The following is a 13,828-nucleotide window of genomic DNA, read 5'->3' on the forward strand; positions in this document are numbered from 1 at the left end:
AAAAAGAAAGAAAATAAGAGAAATAAGAGGCAGAAATGAAGGAGGAGAAAATAAGGTGTGAAAAATCATGCCGTGACAAGATTCCAGAGAGAGACAGCGAGAGAGAGACAGCGAGAGAGAGAGACAGCGAGAGAGAGAGACAGCGAGAGAGAGAGACAGCGAGAGAGAGAGAGAGACAGCGAGAGAGAGAGACAGCGAGAGAGAGAGACAGCGAGAGAGAGAGACAGCGAGAGAGAGACAGCAAGAGAGAGAGACAGCGAGAGAGAGAGACAGCGAGAGAGAGAGAAACAGCGAGAGAGAGAGAGACAGCGAGAGAGAGAGACAGCGAGAGAGAGACAGCGGGAGAGAGAGACAGCGAGAGAGAGACAGACAGAAAGAACTGGGCCCTGACAGTAAATCTCAGTAAGACAAAAATAATGGTGTTCCAAAAAAAGGAACACAAATACAAATTTCCGGACCACAGATACAAATTCCATCTAGACACCGTTGCCCTAGAGCACACAAAAAAAACTATTCGCACCTCGGCCTAAACATCAGCGCCACAGGTAACTTCCACAAAGCTGTGAACGAGCTGAGAGACAAGGCAAGAAGGGCTTTCTATTCCATCAAAGGAACATAAAATTCTACATACCAATTAGGATCTGGTTAAAAATACTTGAATCAGTTATAGAACCCATTGCCCTTTATGGTTGTGAGGTCTGGGGTCCGCTCATCAAGCAAGAATTGACAAAATGGGACAAACAGCAAATTGAGACTGCATGCAAAAATATCCGATACCCGCTAACTATCGAAATCCAGAAAAAAGCCATTAAATTCTACAACCAGGAAGTGATTCCCAAACCTTCCATAACAAAGCCATCACCTACAGAGAAATTAACCTGAAGAAGATTCCCCTAAGCAAGCTGGTCCTGGGGCTCTGTGGGGTCTGTTTGTGTTTGTCAACAGAGCCCCAGGACCAGCTTGCTTAGGGGAATCTTCTTCAGGTTAATTTCTCTGGCCAGCAGGACAGCAACACAATTAGACCCAGCCAAATCATGAGAAAACAAAAAGATAATTACTCGACACATTGGAAAGAATTAACAACAAAAAAACTGAGCAAACTAGAATGCTATTTGGCCCTAAACAGAGAGTACACAGCGGAAGAATACCTTACCACTGTGACTGACCCAAACTGAAGGAAAGCTTTGACTATGTACAGACTCAGTGAGCATAGTCTTGCTATTGAGAAAGGCCGCCATAGCCTGTCTTCTCTTGAGAGCCAGGTCTGCCTATGTGCACACTGCCCACAAAAAATGAGGTGGAAACTGAGCTGCACTTCCTCACCTCCTGCCAAATGTATGACCATATTAGAGACTCATATTTTCCTTGGATTACACAGATCCACAAAGAATTCGAAAACTCAATTTTGATAAACTCCAATATCTACTGGGTGCCATCACAGCAACAAGATTTATGACCTGTTGCCACAAGAAAATGGCAACCAGTGAAGAACAAACACCATTGTAAATACAATCCGTACAGTATGTACAGTGGCTTGCGAAAGTATTCACCCCGCTTGGCATTTTATTGCCTTACAACCTGGAATTAAAAATAATTTTGGCGTGGTTTTGTATGATTTGAGTTACACAACATGGCTACCATTTTGAAGATGCAAAATATTTTATTGTGAAACAAACAAAAAATAAGACAAAAAACGAAAAACTTGAGCATAACTATTCACCCCCACCCCCCCCAAAGTCAATACTTTGTAGAGTCTCCTTCTACAGCAATTACAGCTGCAAGTCTCTTGAGGTATGTCTCTATAAGCTTGGCACATCTAGCCACTGGGATTTTTGCACATTCTTCAAGGCAAAACTGCTCCAGCTCCTTCAAGTTGGATGGGTTCTGCTAGTGTACAGCAATCTTTTAGTCATACCACAGATTCTCAATTGGATTGAGGTGTGGGCTTTGACTAGGCTATTCCAAGACATTTAAATGTTTCCCCTTAAACCACTGGAGTGTTGCTTTAGCAGTATGCTTAGGGTTATTGTCCTGCTGGAAGGTGAACCTCCGTCCAGAGTCTCAAATCTCTTAAAGACTGAAACAGGTTTCCCTCAAGAATTTCCCTGTATTTAGCACCCTCCATCATTCCTTCAATTCTGACCAGTTTCCCAGTCCCTGCCGATGAAAAACATCCCCACAGCATGATGCTGCCACCACGCTTCACTGTAGAGATGGTGTACTCGGGGTGATGAGAGGTGTTGGGTTTGCGCCAGACATAGCATTTGCCTTGATGGCCAAAAAGCTACATTTTAGTCTCATCTGACCAGAGTATCTTCTTCCATATGTTTGGGGAGTCTCCCACATGCCATTTGGCGAACACCAAACGTGTTTGCTTATGTTTTTCTTTAAGCAATAGCTTTTTCTGGCCACTCTTCCGTAAAACCCAGCTCTGAGGAGTATACGGCTTAAAGTGGTCCTATGGACAGACACTCCAATCTCCGCTGAGGAGCTTTGCAGCTCCTTCAGGGTTATCTTCGGTCTCTTTGTTGCCTCTGATTAATGCCCTCCTTGCCTGGTCCATGAGCTTTGGTGGGCGGCCCTCTCTTGGCAGGTTTGTTGTGGTGCCATATTATTTCCATTTTTTAAATAAATGGATTTCATGGTGCTCCGTGGGATGTTCAAAGTTTCTGATCTTTTTTTATAACCCAACCCTGAACTGTACTTCTCCACAACTTTGTCCCTGACCTGTTTGGAGAGCTCCTTGGTCTTCGTGGTGCTTGCTTGGTGGTGCCCCTTGCTTAGTGGTGTTGCAGACTCTGGGGCCTTTCAGAACCGGTGTATATATACTGAGATCATGTGACAGATCATGTGACACTTAAATAACATCCACCTGTGTGCAATATAACTAATTCTGTGACTTCTGAAGGTAATTGGTTGCACCAGATCTTATTTAGGGGCTTCCTAGCAAAGGGGGTGAATACATATGTACGCACCACTTTTATGTTGGTTTATTTTTTTTCATTTCACTTCACCAATTTTGACTATTTTGTATGTCCATTACATGGAATCCAAATAAAAATTAAATGTAAATTACAGGTTGTAATGCAACAAAATAGGAAAAACACCAAGGGGGATGAGTACTTTTGCAAGGCACAGTATGTTTATTTACTTTCCGTTTTGTACTTTAACTATTTGCAGACCGTTACAACATTGTACATAGACATAATATGACATTTGAAATGTCTTCATTATTTTGGAACATCTGTGAGTGTAATGTTTACTGTTAATTTGTATTGTTTATTTCACTTTTGTTTATTATCTACTTCACTTGCTTTGGCAATGTTAACATATGCTTCCCATTGAATTGAAATTGAATTGAGAGAGAGACAGTGAGAGACAGACAGTGAGAGACAGACAGAGAGAGAGTCAGACAGAGAGAGAGAGAGAGAGACAGAGAGAGACAGACAGAGAGACAGACAGAGAGACAGACAGACAGAGAGAGACCGACAGAGAGAGAGAGAGACAGAGAGAGAGACCGACAGAGAGAGAGACCGACAGAGAGAGAGACCGACAGAGAGAGACCGACAGAGAGAGAGAGACAGAGAGAGACCGACATAGACAGACAGACAGACAGAGAAAGTGAACAGAGACAGAACATGAGAGAGGAGGGTGTAAACCAAACTCAGGTAATCCACTGCTTGGCTTCCCCGGGGAGCTATGCATCACCACGCTACCACGGTAACCCCAATCCTGCTGAGTGCACACTTCCTAGTGACTCCGTCACAGAGGCACGAAGGAGACAGAAATGGAGTAGAGGAGGACATAGAGAGAGACAAGCCTAAACTACTGTGGTGGTGTTCTCCTCGGGTCAGAAACCCAAGACTCTGCCTCCTGTAATAATTACAGCCAGAGAAGAGAAGAGACGTCATGCCATGACACAGAGATAGAAAACGCTGCAGGAAGGTATGAGGTTGAGTGGAAGAGGTGGTAGGACAGTAGGGGATAGAAGAGAGGGGTTAGCCTGATGGTCTCCTCGGGACTATCCAACAAGGCTCCAAGTCTTAAATCAACATGTATGTACACCACAATAAGAGATACTGGGCCAAAACCAGCTGAGAGAGAAACCAGTGTGTGTGTGTGTGTGTGTGTGTGTGTGTGTGTGTGTAGTCCACTGTCTCCTCTGGGTAGGTAGAGAGATACAGACATGGGTAATCTCTCCTTTGAGCTACAGTGTCTGTAACTGAGTCTGTGCATTACAGAGGACTGCCACACCACACTAACACTAAGCCTGTATCTTTACCCCTGAGCACAGAAACACGACCGCAGGATTAAACCACTAATGCACAAACTACTTGCCTAATACTATTTTTGGTTCCAAGTGAACCCTTTCGCCACTAAAAGGTTCTACCTGGACCCATAAATGGTTCTATGGGGAAAACGAAGAAAACCATGAGAAGATCACACAGAGAACAGCCCTGCCATACAAATCTAACCCTTCTTTTGCCAGGCTGTGTTCTCACCAGACAGTATACCTTCCTCGTCTGATAAAGGCGTTTTCTCACAGAACAGGTTGAAGCCAGTTCATTATTCCACTGACACACGACGTGTCACAATCACTCCGCCTCCGTGCTATCAGTCTCCTTCTGATAACGCCTGGACTTGACCTCAGTGTGAGGACACACCTCAGTCTGGCTTCACGCCAACACAGACAAAACAATACTTCGAAATGAGGGAAACCAAAACGAGCCATTTAAAGGAGAATTTTCTCTGAATAAATATCTGAAATATCTGAATCCTCTACAGTTTCGAGGAGAATCAATACAACTAAAGCAGATAAATTGTGCTCCGTAGTCGTTATGATGACTAGAAATACGGGAGGCTAAAATGTCAAATGTAAATCAGGCAGTCTGTGCCATACTGACTAATATTCATAAGTGTATAATTAAAATATTTCATTTGTGTTCATTGACATAATTCATCTGACTCATCCCCAAAAGACTAATTCCAAGAACCAGATGTACGTCATTCAGCACTGACTCATATGCATTACCATACTGATATGTATACTTCATGTTCATATTCATGGCTTGAAGCAGAGGTGAAGAGAAAATCAATGAATACATCAACCAACAAACTGTCACTACACTGCGGAGCACAAAACAGGCCGTTATCGTCCATTACTTCCTTTTCTCTTTTCTCTTTCATGAGATACAGACAGTTAAAAGACATGCAGAAGCACACACACACACACACACACACACACACACACACACACACACACACACACCCTCGCTAAGGACGGAGACTCCCAAAAGACCCCCAGTTCAGTTTGGGGCTCCACTCACCCCCAGTTTCCTGCTGCGCATGCGGACGTATCCCTGCTTGACAATGTCGTTGAAGTTGGAGGCCATCTCTGTGGGAGCTGGGACCTGCTGGGGCCTACGGAGGCTAGCATCCAGTCCTTCAGTCCTGCAGTCCAGCGCTGCACCTAACCCCCCTCCTCCCCCTCTCCCCCCTCTTAAGTCCTGGGGTTACCTTCTCCCTCCTCTATATCAGCCAAGTCTTCCTTTTCAGATCCTGTTGCCCTCAGACTGCCCTCACTCCTCTAATGCAGCTCGTTGCCCCCTCGTCCCTTCCTTACAGTCCCTAAAGAAAGAGAGAAGGAGAGAGAGAGAGGAGAAGAAACAGGGGATCTATTATTCATTAAAGTGGCAGGAGAGAATGGTAGTGGCATGCAGACACACGGAACATTATCCTCCATTATTCATTGCTTTGGCAGACACCATTATTGAGGGCAAGTAGGTAGCATGGCTTCTGTGACACATCATTATGTATAGTGTACAGCACCGCCTCTGTCTCGGAGCTACTGGAACTACCGCTAGAACGGGCTTGGAAACAGAACGTCTTCTGGAGACCATCCTTCCCAGTCAAGCAGGAAGAAAACAGAGTAATGAGGAGAAACTCATTTTAAGTTCGGCCAGACAGCTGTAAACCAAACGCAGACTTTATGACTTCATCGTTGTTTCTAATGCTTTTCTGAAAAAACCTAAAGCTACTTCAATAACAACTGAAATCAAAAGAATGTTGGAGACACATCATGGAGACTTCTTGCGTAAATGAGCCAGATCTGTTTGACCCAGTATTGAGGATAGCCATATGTTATGCAGAGCTCTACAGTGAGGGGATGAGGTGAGGACGGTAGTTCTGATGGTATCATTGCCCCATACTCAGACATTCAAAGCGCACACATGCACACGCACACACAGATGAAATTTAAGCATGCACACAAGGACACACACAGACACAGAGACAGACACCCACACACAACACAAACTCCCTTGGGGGCATTGCAGAGTGAGACAGACAGGCAGGCAGGCAGAGTGTTTCCTGTGACTACATGATGCCATCGTCAGTGTTCTGCTCTAATGGTGTGCGGGTAAGCTGTTTGTTCACCCACAATTGCTAATATGTGAGAGGTTATAGACCTACAGTCAGTGTCCAGACTTCAGTTTCCATTTAACCCATCTGAACAGTGGGCTACAGTTCCCTTGATGTGCCATCGGCCTATTTGAAGTCCCTGTCTTGTGACTGTCAAATTTGTATAGCACCTCACAATCACCACACATAACGTAGCATAACTGCTATCATCCTCTTTTAACACTCCATCGAATCTTTCCCAAACATACCTTTTCTGGCCCTCCCTTCTCTTCATTATCAACTGTCCCTTTCGCAGCTTTTCTCTACTGAATTAAAACTCGGACATTGTCCCTTTTGTCTCTGTGGATCGACTTGAGCTTCTTCTGCCGTTTCCCAAATACATTTGGAGATTGGCGTGTAGGCTATTTGGCGCTTGTACAGTTAGATCCTGTGGCTTAAGCACTAATGCCAGACAGCCTACAATAATGAAAGAAAAACCTCAATGTGACCTATAGATATAAACTGCACAATAATTGAATGGATTTTTGAAGAGTATTGTTTTCTTTATTCAACCCACCCTTCATCCACACAATATTTAACCATCCTGAACCCGCCCGCCCTGAGGATATAACCGCGGGGACTGCGGGTTATAAGTTAACCCACGCATCACTACTCTGCTCGCTGGGGCAGAACTCAGTGGGGTTCATCTTCTCCCTGAGGAGCTGGCGCTAAATCTCCCCGACTACGGTGGAACAGAGACATCCAACTTTAACAAGGACCTCATTAACCAGGACAGAGCCAGGCTAATCGCTCACAGCACTATTGGTTTAGAGAGGTGGCTCACACACACTGGGGAGGGGGCTAACACACACACACACACACACACACACACACACACACACACACACACACACACACACACACACACACGACATAGAGCTAAACATCTGCAGACTGGCTCCACTGTGACCCTCTGTGACTGCTGGTGTCACCATGGTGGCTAACCTAGCTTGCCAGGGCTATAACAACATTCTAAGAAAGTGGTAACTGGCAAAGGCCCATCGCTGGGAACAAGAAAATGTGTCGACTGAGGAGAGGATCCTTATGTGGATGGGATTGGCTTAATGTTAGCATAGTGGGAGTGCTTGAGACACACTTGATGTGCCATTATATCTTGGAGCACAATTGGAAAGCGATTAAATCCCATGAAAGCTATTCAGATGAGACAAATGTGCACCCCGGTGAGATAAAAATCACTCTCAGGGCCATGCTTAGTTAAGCAGAGCTTCAATAGTGTACGTATGGAGGGGATTGAAGACTCCTTGGGGGATAGCACAACTCTACACATTACACATGCAGTATGACAGATGTAGTCACCTATTACAAAAGAACCTCCATGGTCAGCAGTGAATAACCTGGAGAACAGGGATTGTTGTTTGCAGCCAGAGGTGGGCTGGTGTGTGAGGAAGAGCAATAGAGTGCAAGAGTGCCCACAATGGAGGATCAGCTTGTCAAAACCCAACGTAAAAATTGCCATCGATGCCATTGATTCTGATCCTGCACCGATTGATTCTGTGCTAGCCTCTACAGTGAAACGCCAGGGCCCCGTTCCAGACTCCCTCCTCTACGCCCTCTCCACCTCCCCATAACCATGGAGATGTGCTGATTTACCTCTTTTTTTTGTGTGTGTGTTCACGATCGATACACATCAGCAGCCCCCCCCCGAGACGGATAGTAAACGGCCCGCGGGTGATGTATCACTGAGCAACACATTAGCATTAACATGTGGGGAGAACACATTGTCCCTACAGAAACAAAGCCTTATCACGCCATGTGTCATCTTTCGAAAACCAGGACACCATTCCATTGTACTCTGCTTGTTTTACACAACGGAGTATAGGCACTAGGACAGCACAGAGCTGGGAGTGGGATTTTAGAAACAGACAGACAGTATAGTCAGTCGCTACTTTATAAATGTGTGCTTAGGATGGAGGGAACACAGGAGTGCCTGTCGGGACCCAGGTGCCGGGGATGGTAATAGGCGGATAATGAATTCAGAGATTAGCGAATCCCACTTCGCTCCTCTCCCAGTGAACGAGGAACAAACAGCTTGTTAAAGAAGGACGTGAGGTGAGATGGCGGGGGTAGCAGTGTTGAAATGAAGGCGAGGCAGGAACACCTGTTCTGGCTGTAAGTGTAGGTTGAGACAAAAGGCTGCAGACAGGCCTGTCTCTGGGAACAGAGCGACTTGATAACAGGCTGCTTTGAGGAGGGCCTTTCGGGGGTTGTCTGTTCTCTACTTTCTTTAGAGGAAAAGTTATATCACACAGCTGGCTGCTAAACCTTTTCTGAAAGCCCATCAGCTCCTCTCGGCCACACATTTAGGGAGGAAGCTGGAGTTGCACTGCATACAAATGACTATGAAGCACAATGTGCCAGGAGCACAAATTAAGAAGGAGAATGATACTATGGAAAATAAGCAAAATTCAGAGGGTTAAAAAAACAACACTTTTCAGTACATCCACTGTAACCATGGGAACCTAAATGTGTTTTCCCAAAAGGCCTGTCTGCGCTATGGGAGAAGAGAGGAGACGATGTAAAGCTCCCTGACAGAGAGAGCAGAGATATGCCATGCTCGGAATAACAATAGGGAACCGTGGCTGTGAGCTTGATCTCATATCTCATTCACAATCATTGAGTCATTTAAAAAGGGGCAAATCATATCAGAAGTCAGTTGCCAACTGAATACTGGTACACATCACTCATGCACAACCTACTGTGACTCATCTGTGAATGTTATTTTACTAGATTGTTTTTTTCCCCATATTGTAATCTTTGAAAAAAACCGAGATGAGGCTAATCAATGTTCACATAATTGTTTTCGCCACCGAGCAAATTTCAGGTCTGATGAGCGCAGACTGTGCAACTTCTGGCGCGTTTACTGTGAACACTGCGTTTGTACCCACTTTAAGTTACAGTTATACCAGTGGCCAAGTACGCTACCATCGCTATTTGATCCTAATGTAGACCTAACATAAAAAACAATGGAGAAAATGCCTACATTCATTGAAAAAAAAGGGATTGACATGAACCTGTTGCTCCTTCAGACAAGGAGGTGACTGAAAATGTTCTGTTGTTTGATGCAAGAAACCACTTCACAAAATTAATATCATTATTTTCCCCATACCATTATAATAGAGAATCAGACAAATGATACTACCCTCTGCCTATTGGCTACTTAGCTTATCAAAGCCTGTCTCAAAATACAACACTGCCCCTTTAAGACACAAAAAAAAAGCTCTTTACCTAGCAAAGAATATGAACAAATGTGCACAGGTGACTACATGCAGCTCTCGCTTTGATCTCAAAACAAGCGCATCAACCCCTCACGCTGTAAACACAGTCCAGCTCAGTATGGGCCGGAGTCATGCCTGTAAATGCAATAGAATCCTACTCCAATGTGCTCTGCCTAACAGAAAATCTCTTACATACTTTGTTTTGCTTCAGGTTGTTGCATTGACAGTAGCTAATATTGCATTGATTCGAGCACAATTCACACAGTAGAGGGAAACGTTGATAGTGTTAACTAAAGGGGAAAAATAGAAAGTTTGTGGAGTTCAATCTCATGCTTCTCTGTGCGGGCTGAAATTTATTCTGCAAGGCAGTCCCGGGGGAGCTGCGCGCCCATGTGCAACTTTAAGGAAACATTGAGGCCTACTCTACTCTATGGATGTCTTGAAATGCACTTTCCTCTCTTCGCTTCTCAACTGATGACTGGCCCTACCTGCTCCCTCTCTCCTCTCTGCGTTGCATTGTCGATGTCAGAGTTCGATACGGATTCCACTCGACACCTGTTGCTGGAAGATGGATTGAACCACACACACAGAGCCAGCAGCTACATGGACCTCCTGACCTGTTGAGATGAGGGAGGGGTGGTAGCTAGAGGCAGGGATGTGTGTTAAACCACAGATTATCCATAATATATAATACATAATATACCTTCTGTGTATATATATATATATATATATATATATATATATATATATATATATATATATATATATATATATATATATATATACTAGATACTCAAGTGGCTGCTCTAACAATGAAAATAAATGTCTTCAAAAATGCAAGGCAGTCGGGAGGAGGCAGGTGGGACCATTCCAGCCAATGAGACGGCAGTGAACAACAGGCTCAACTTCGATATAAAATGTTTTTTTTCTCAAAGTTGTCACGTGTCCTACTTCATACACTCGTAAAAACCTAAGCATTACAAAACTTCCATTCGATCAAATAAGCCACATGTAGCAAATAAGCTATTCATTTTTTTGTTAACCAAATTCAACTCTCGTTGTCACGCCCTGACCTTAGTTATCTTTTTTATCTTTATTATTTGGTTAGGTCAGGTTGTGACAAGGGTGGTTTGTTTTTCGTTTTTGTATCGTCTAGGTGTTTTGTATGTCTAGGGGTTTTTCTAGTCTAGGTGTTTACATGTCATTGGTTGCCTAGATTGGTTCTCAATCAGAGGCAGCTGTTTATCGTTGTCTCTGATTGGGAACCATATTTAGGTAGCCATATTCCTAGGTTATTTTGTGGGTTGTTATTCTATGTTTAGTTGCCTGTCTGCACTAGTCATATTAGCGTCACGGTTCGTTTTGTATAGTTTGTTCAGCGTTCTCTCTTTCATTAAAGAGTTATGTATTCATTTCACGCTGCACCTTGGTCTCCTCCATATGACGACTGTGACACTCGTTGACCTCCATACAAATACTCCTCGCTAGGTGAGCGGGAAAAAAACGAAGAAAAAAAACACCAACCACTGGGAGAAGACAGATTTTGGGCCCAGTTACTCCTCTCGCTTCGCCTCTTCCTCTCTGGTTAAACACATATCAGTGCTCCTATCACCATATAATGAGCCTATCAGCACACAGTACTGAACCAATCACAGCCAACCGTTTAAAACAGGTCACACACTGGTAGAATATTATACAAACCACTCACTGGAGTCTACAGTAAAGTAATAGATATTGTACATATCAGACATCTATATTCAGAAGTCTTAGGCAGGGCAGAGAACACAGGAGAGCTGATTAGCTGGAAGGAGGAGGAGAGAATGCAGAAAGTTTGTGTTTACTGGAGGCTAAATGTGTCTAGGCAAAGAGGCCTGTGTCAGTTTGAGTCTTATGAGCGAGGGCATGTTTATTGTGATACTGCCTGAGATAGCTTGAGGCTAAGAGGCAGATTGTGTTAGAGAGCCTTGGTTAACCGGAGTCGAGAGGAATAGAGGGAGTTAGTAGCAGGACACAGAATGTAAGCGAATGTGGAAAGGGGAGGGACTACACTATCATCACGACATTGGTTGTAGTTACAAACAGACGCCTCAGCATCTGTACTCTAACAGACAGACCTTCTGTGTGTGTGTGTGCCTCCGTGCGTGCATGCGTCTGTATATATGAGTTAACAGATGAGCTCTGCAGAGCAGCACAGCAGCTCTCCCTGCAATGTGTACCAGTTGTCTGGTGAATCCAATCCCCGTGTCCTCTCTCTCAGCTGTGCCCATCACAGCCTAATCAAATCCCCAGAGCACCAGGTGTGCCCAGGGCAGGTTAATCTAATGCCAGGTGTGCCCATCTCAGCTGAATTAGATCATGCTACGTTAGGCGCAAGACAGATCCAGATATGTCATCTTCTCTCTGGGAGCGACACGGAGGGAGGGAGATGGGGACGGAGGGAGGGAGACAGGGAGGGAGACAGGGAGGGAGGAAACGAGAACAAAAAAAGAGAGTGAGACAGAAAAAGTGGTTGATTGTGTCAGGTCAATTTCATGAGCCACTTCACTTCCATTCCTTTGGAGAGGTTAGTGAGGTGAAAAGAATGGAGCATTCTAGCCATCGATCAGATGGGGAGGGGAAGGACAGAGAGCAGATCGACTACAGTGTAATGCTATGTGTGTGGATGTGTGTGTATGTGTGGATGTATGTGTGTGTGTGTGTGTGTGTGTGTGTGGATGTGTGTGTGACACGTCTTCATAGGGTTAATAACTTCAGCTCTGTGAGTTTGACAGATTTGCTCAGATTTGCTCTGTAATGGAGAAGACAGCATCCATCTAGGGGGTGACGAAAAGATACAAGAGAATCGTGTTCCCTCTCGTTCTGACTTCCTCTGTCACCCACATGTCAATGTCACCCATCTCTCTCCTTTCACCATTGATTATACACCATGTCTCTGTTTTTACCTCTGTCACTCAGTCTATTCTATAAATGGGACCCTTATAATAATGAGTCATCCTCACCCTCCGCAATCTGGGGGCATCATGTGACAGCCCCCCCCCCGAAGCAGACTGCTGTCTACCCCACAGGGGGCAACAAGCAGATGGTAAACAAGATGGCAGAGGGGGTGCCAGCCAAGAGGGAGGATCAACCAGTAAAAATACCAATGACTGTTCCATTACAAGAGGGAGAAAAGATGGAAGAAGAGAGAGAGAGAGAGAGAGAGAGAGAGAGAGAGAGAGAGAACGAGAACGAGAGAGAGAACTCAGGAGGAGGGTAGTAAATGGTAACTTCCACTTGTGAAGGTTAGTGAGTTACTGTTGTTGCTCCAGTAAGAGCCAGTGATTAAGGGCTCATCAGGCTCCGCCATCTTGATATCATTAATGGAGTCAAATGAACACCCCAGACAACTACGTCACTAAAGTCTCACAAGAGAAACTCTTTCAACCTGACAACATCTCTGTATCTCATGAGCTTTCTTCAGACTCGGTGCAGTTTCTTCAGACTACCAGTACTACTCCTTCTCCACACACACACACACACACACACACACACACACAAATTATTATTTGACACCAAAAACAGACCCCCTGGGAAGAGAGCTGGGAAAAGGCCCAGGGAACACTCCTTCCCTCCGTCTACTCCCTCCATCTCTCCCCTCGCTTAATGAGGACAGACAGACTGCTGTGAAGAAGGGCTGAGGTCAGGGGAGGATGTGGGCAGGAAAAGGACAGAGAGAACAAAGATGGGGAGGATGAAGAGGAAGATAGGTGCTCCTTGGGGTGATAGTAGACAGTGCCGTTACATTAATGGCTAACAAAATGCCACACCAAATTTCAGAGCTCATTTCATTCTTCTTTTCCGTCTTTGAGTCTGACACACACACCGTAAACTCTTTAAAGATGGTAGCAGAAACGGAATGGCTCAGTGTGTTGATACAGGGCTGGCTGAAATGATTGACACAAGAGGACATGACAGAGACTTGACATCGAATGGCTGGTCTGGACATTGTCCTGGGACCGTTAGCCCTGCTATTCTAAGAGAAACGATGGTCAATCTGAATCAGCATGGGGTCACATAATGACCCCGGCCAAAAGCAGACCACCAGATAAACTATGGACCGGGACCTGAGCTAATTAAGTTCAGCCAATCCCGGG

General features: G+C 44.8%; 1 protein-coding gene across 2 annotated transcripts in view; it reads right to left on the reverse strand.

The window, feature by feature from the left end:
- LOC112263560 (docking protein 4) overlaps positions 1 to 13,828 on the reverse strand; it is a 58,993-nt gene that overhangs the window by 18,703 nt on the left and 26,462 nt on the right. Inside the window, exons 2-3 of one of the 2 annotated variants that reach the window (XM_024439971.2) lie at positions 10,184 to 10,312; positions 5,328 to 5,628 (exon numbers count right to left, since the gene is read on the reverse strand). In XM_024439971.2, the coding sequence (XP_024295739.1) occupies positions 5,328 to 5,393 (66 nt within the window). In that variant the 5' untranslated portion in view covers positions 5,394 to 5,628; positions 10,184 to 10,312. The remainder of the gene's footprint in view (positions 1 to 5,327; positions 5,629 to 10,183; positions 10,313 to 13,828) is intronic. The other variant, XM_024439970.2, reaches the window with a different exon arrangement.

Source organism: Oncorhynchus tshawytscha, linkage group LG12, assembly GCF_018296145.1.
Source record: "Oncorhynchus tshawytscha isolate Ot180627B linkage group LG12, Otsh_v2.0, whole genome shotgun sequence".
NCBI lineage: Eukaryota > Metazoa > Chordata > Actinopteri > Salmoniformes > Salmonidae > Oncorhynchus > Oncorhynchus tshawytscha.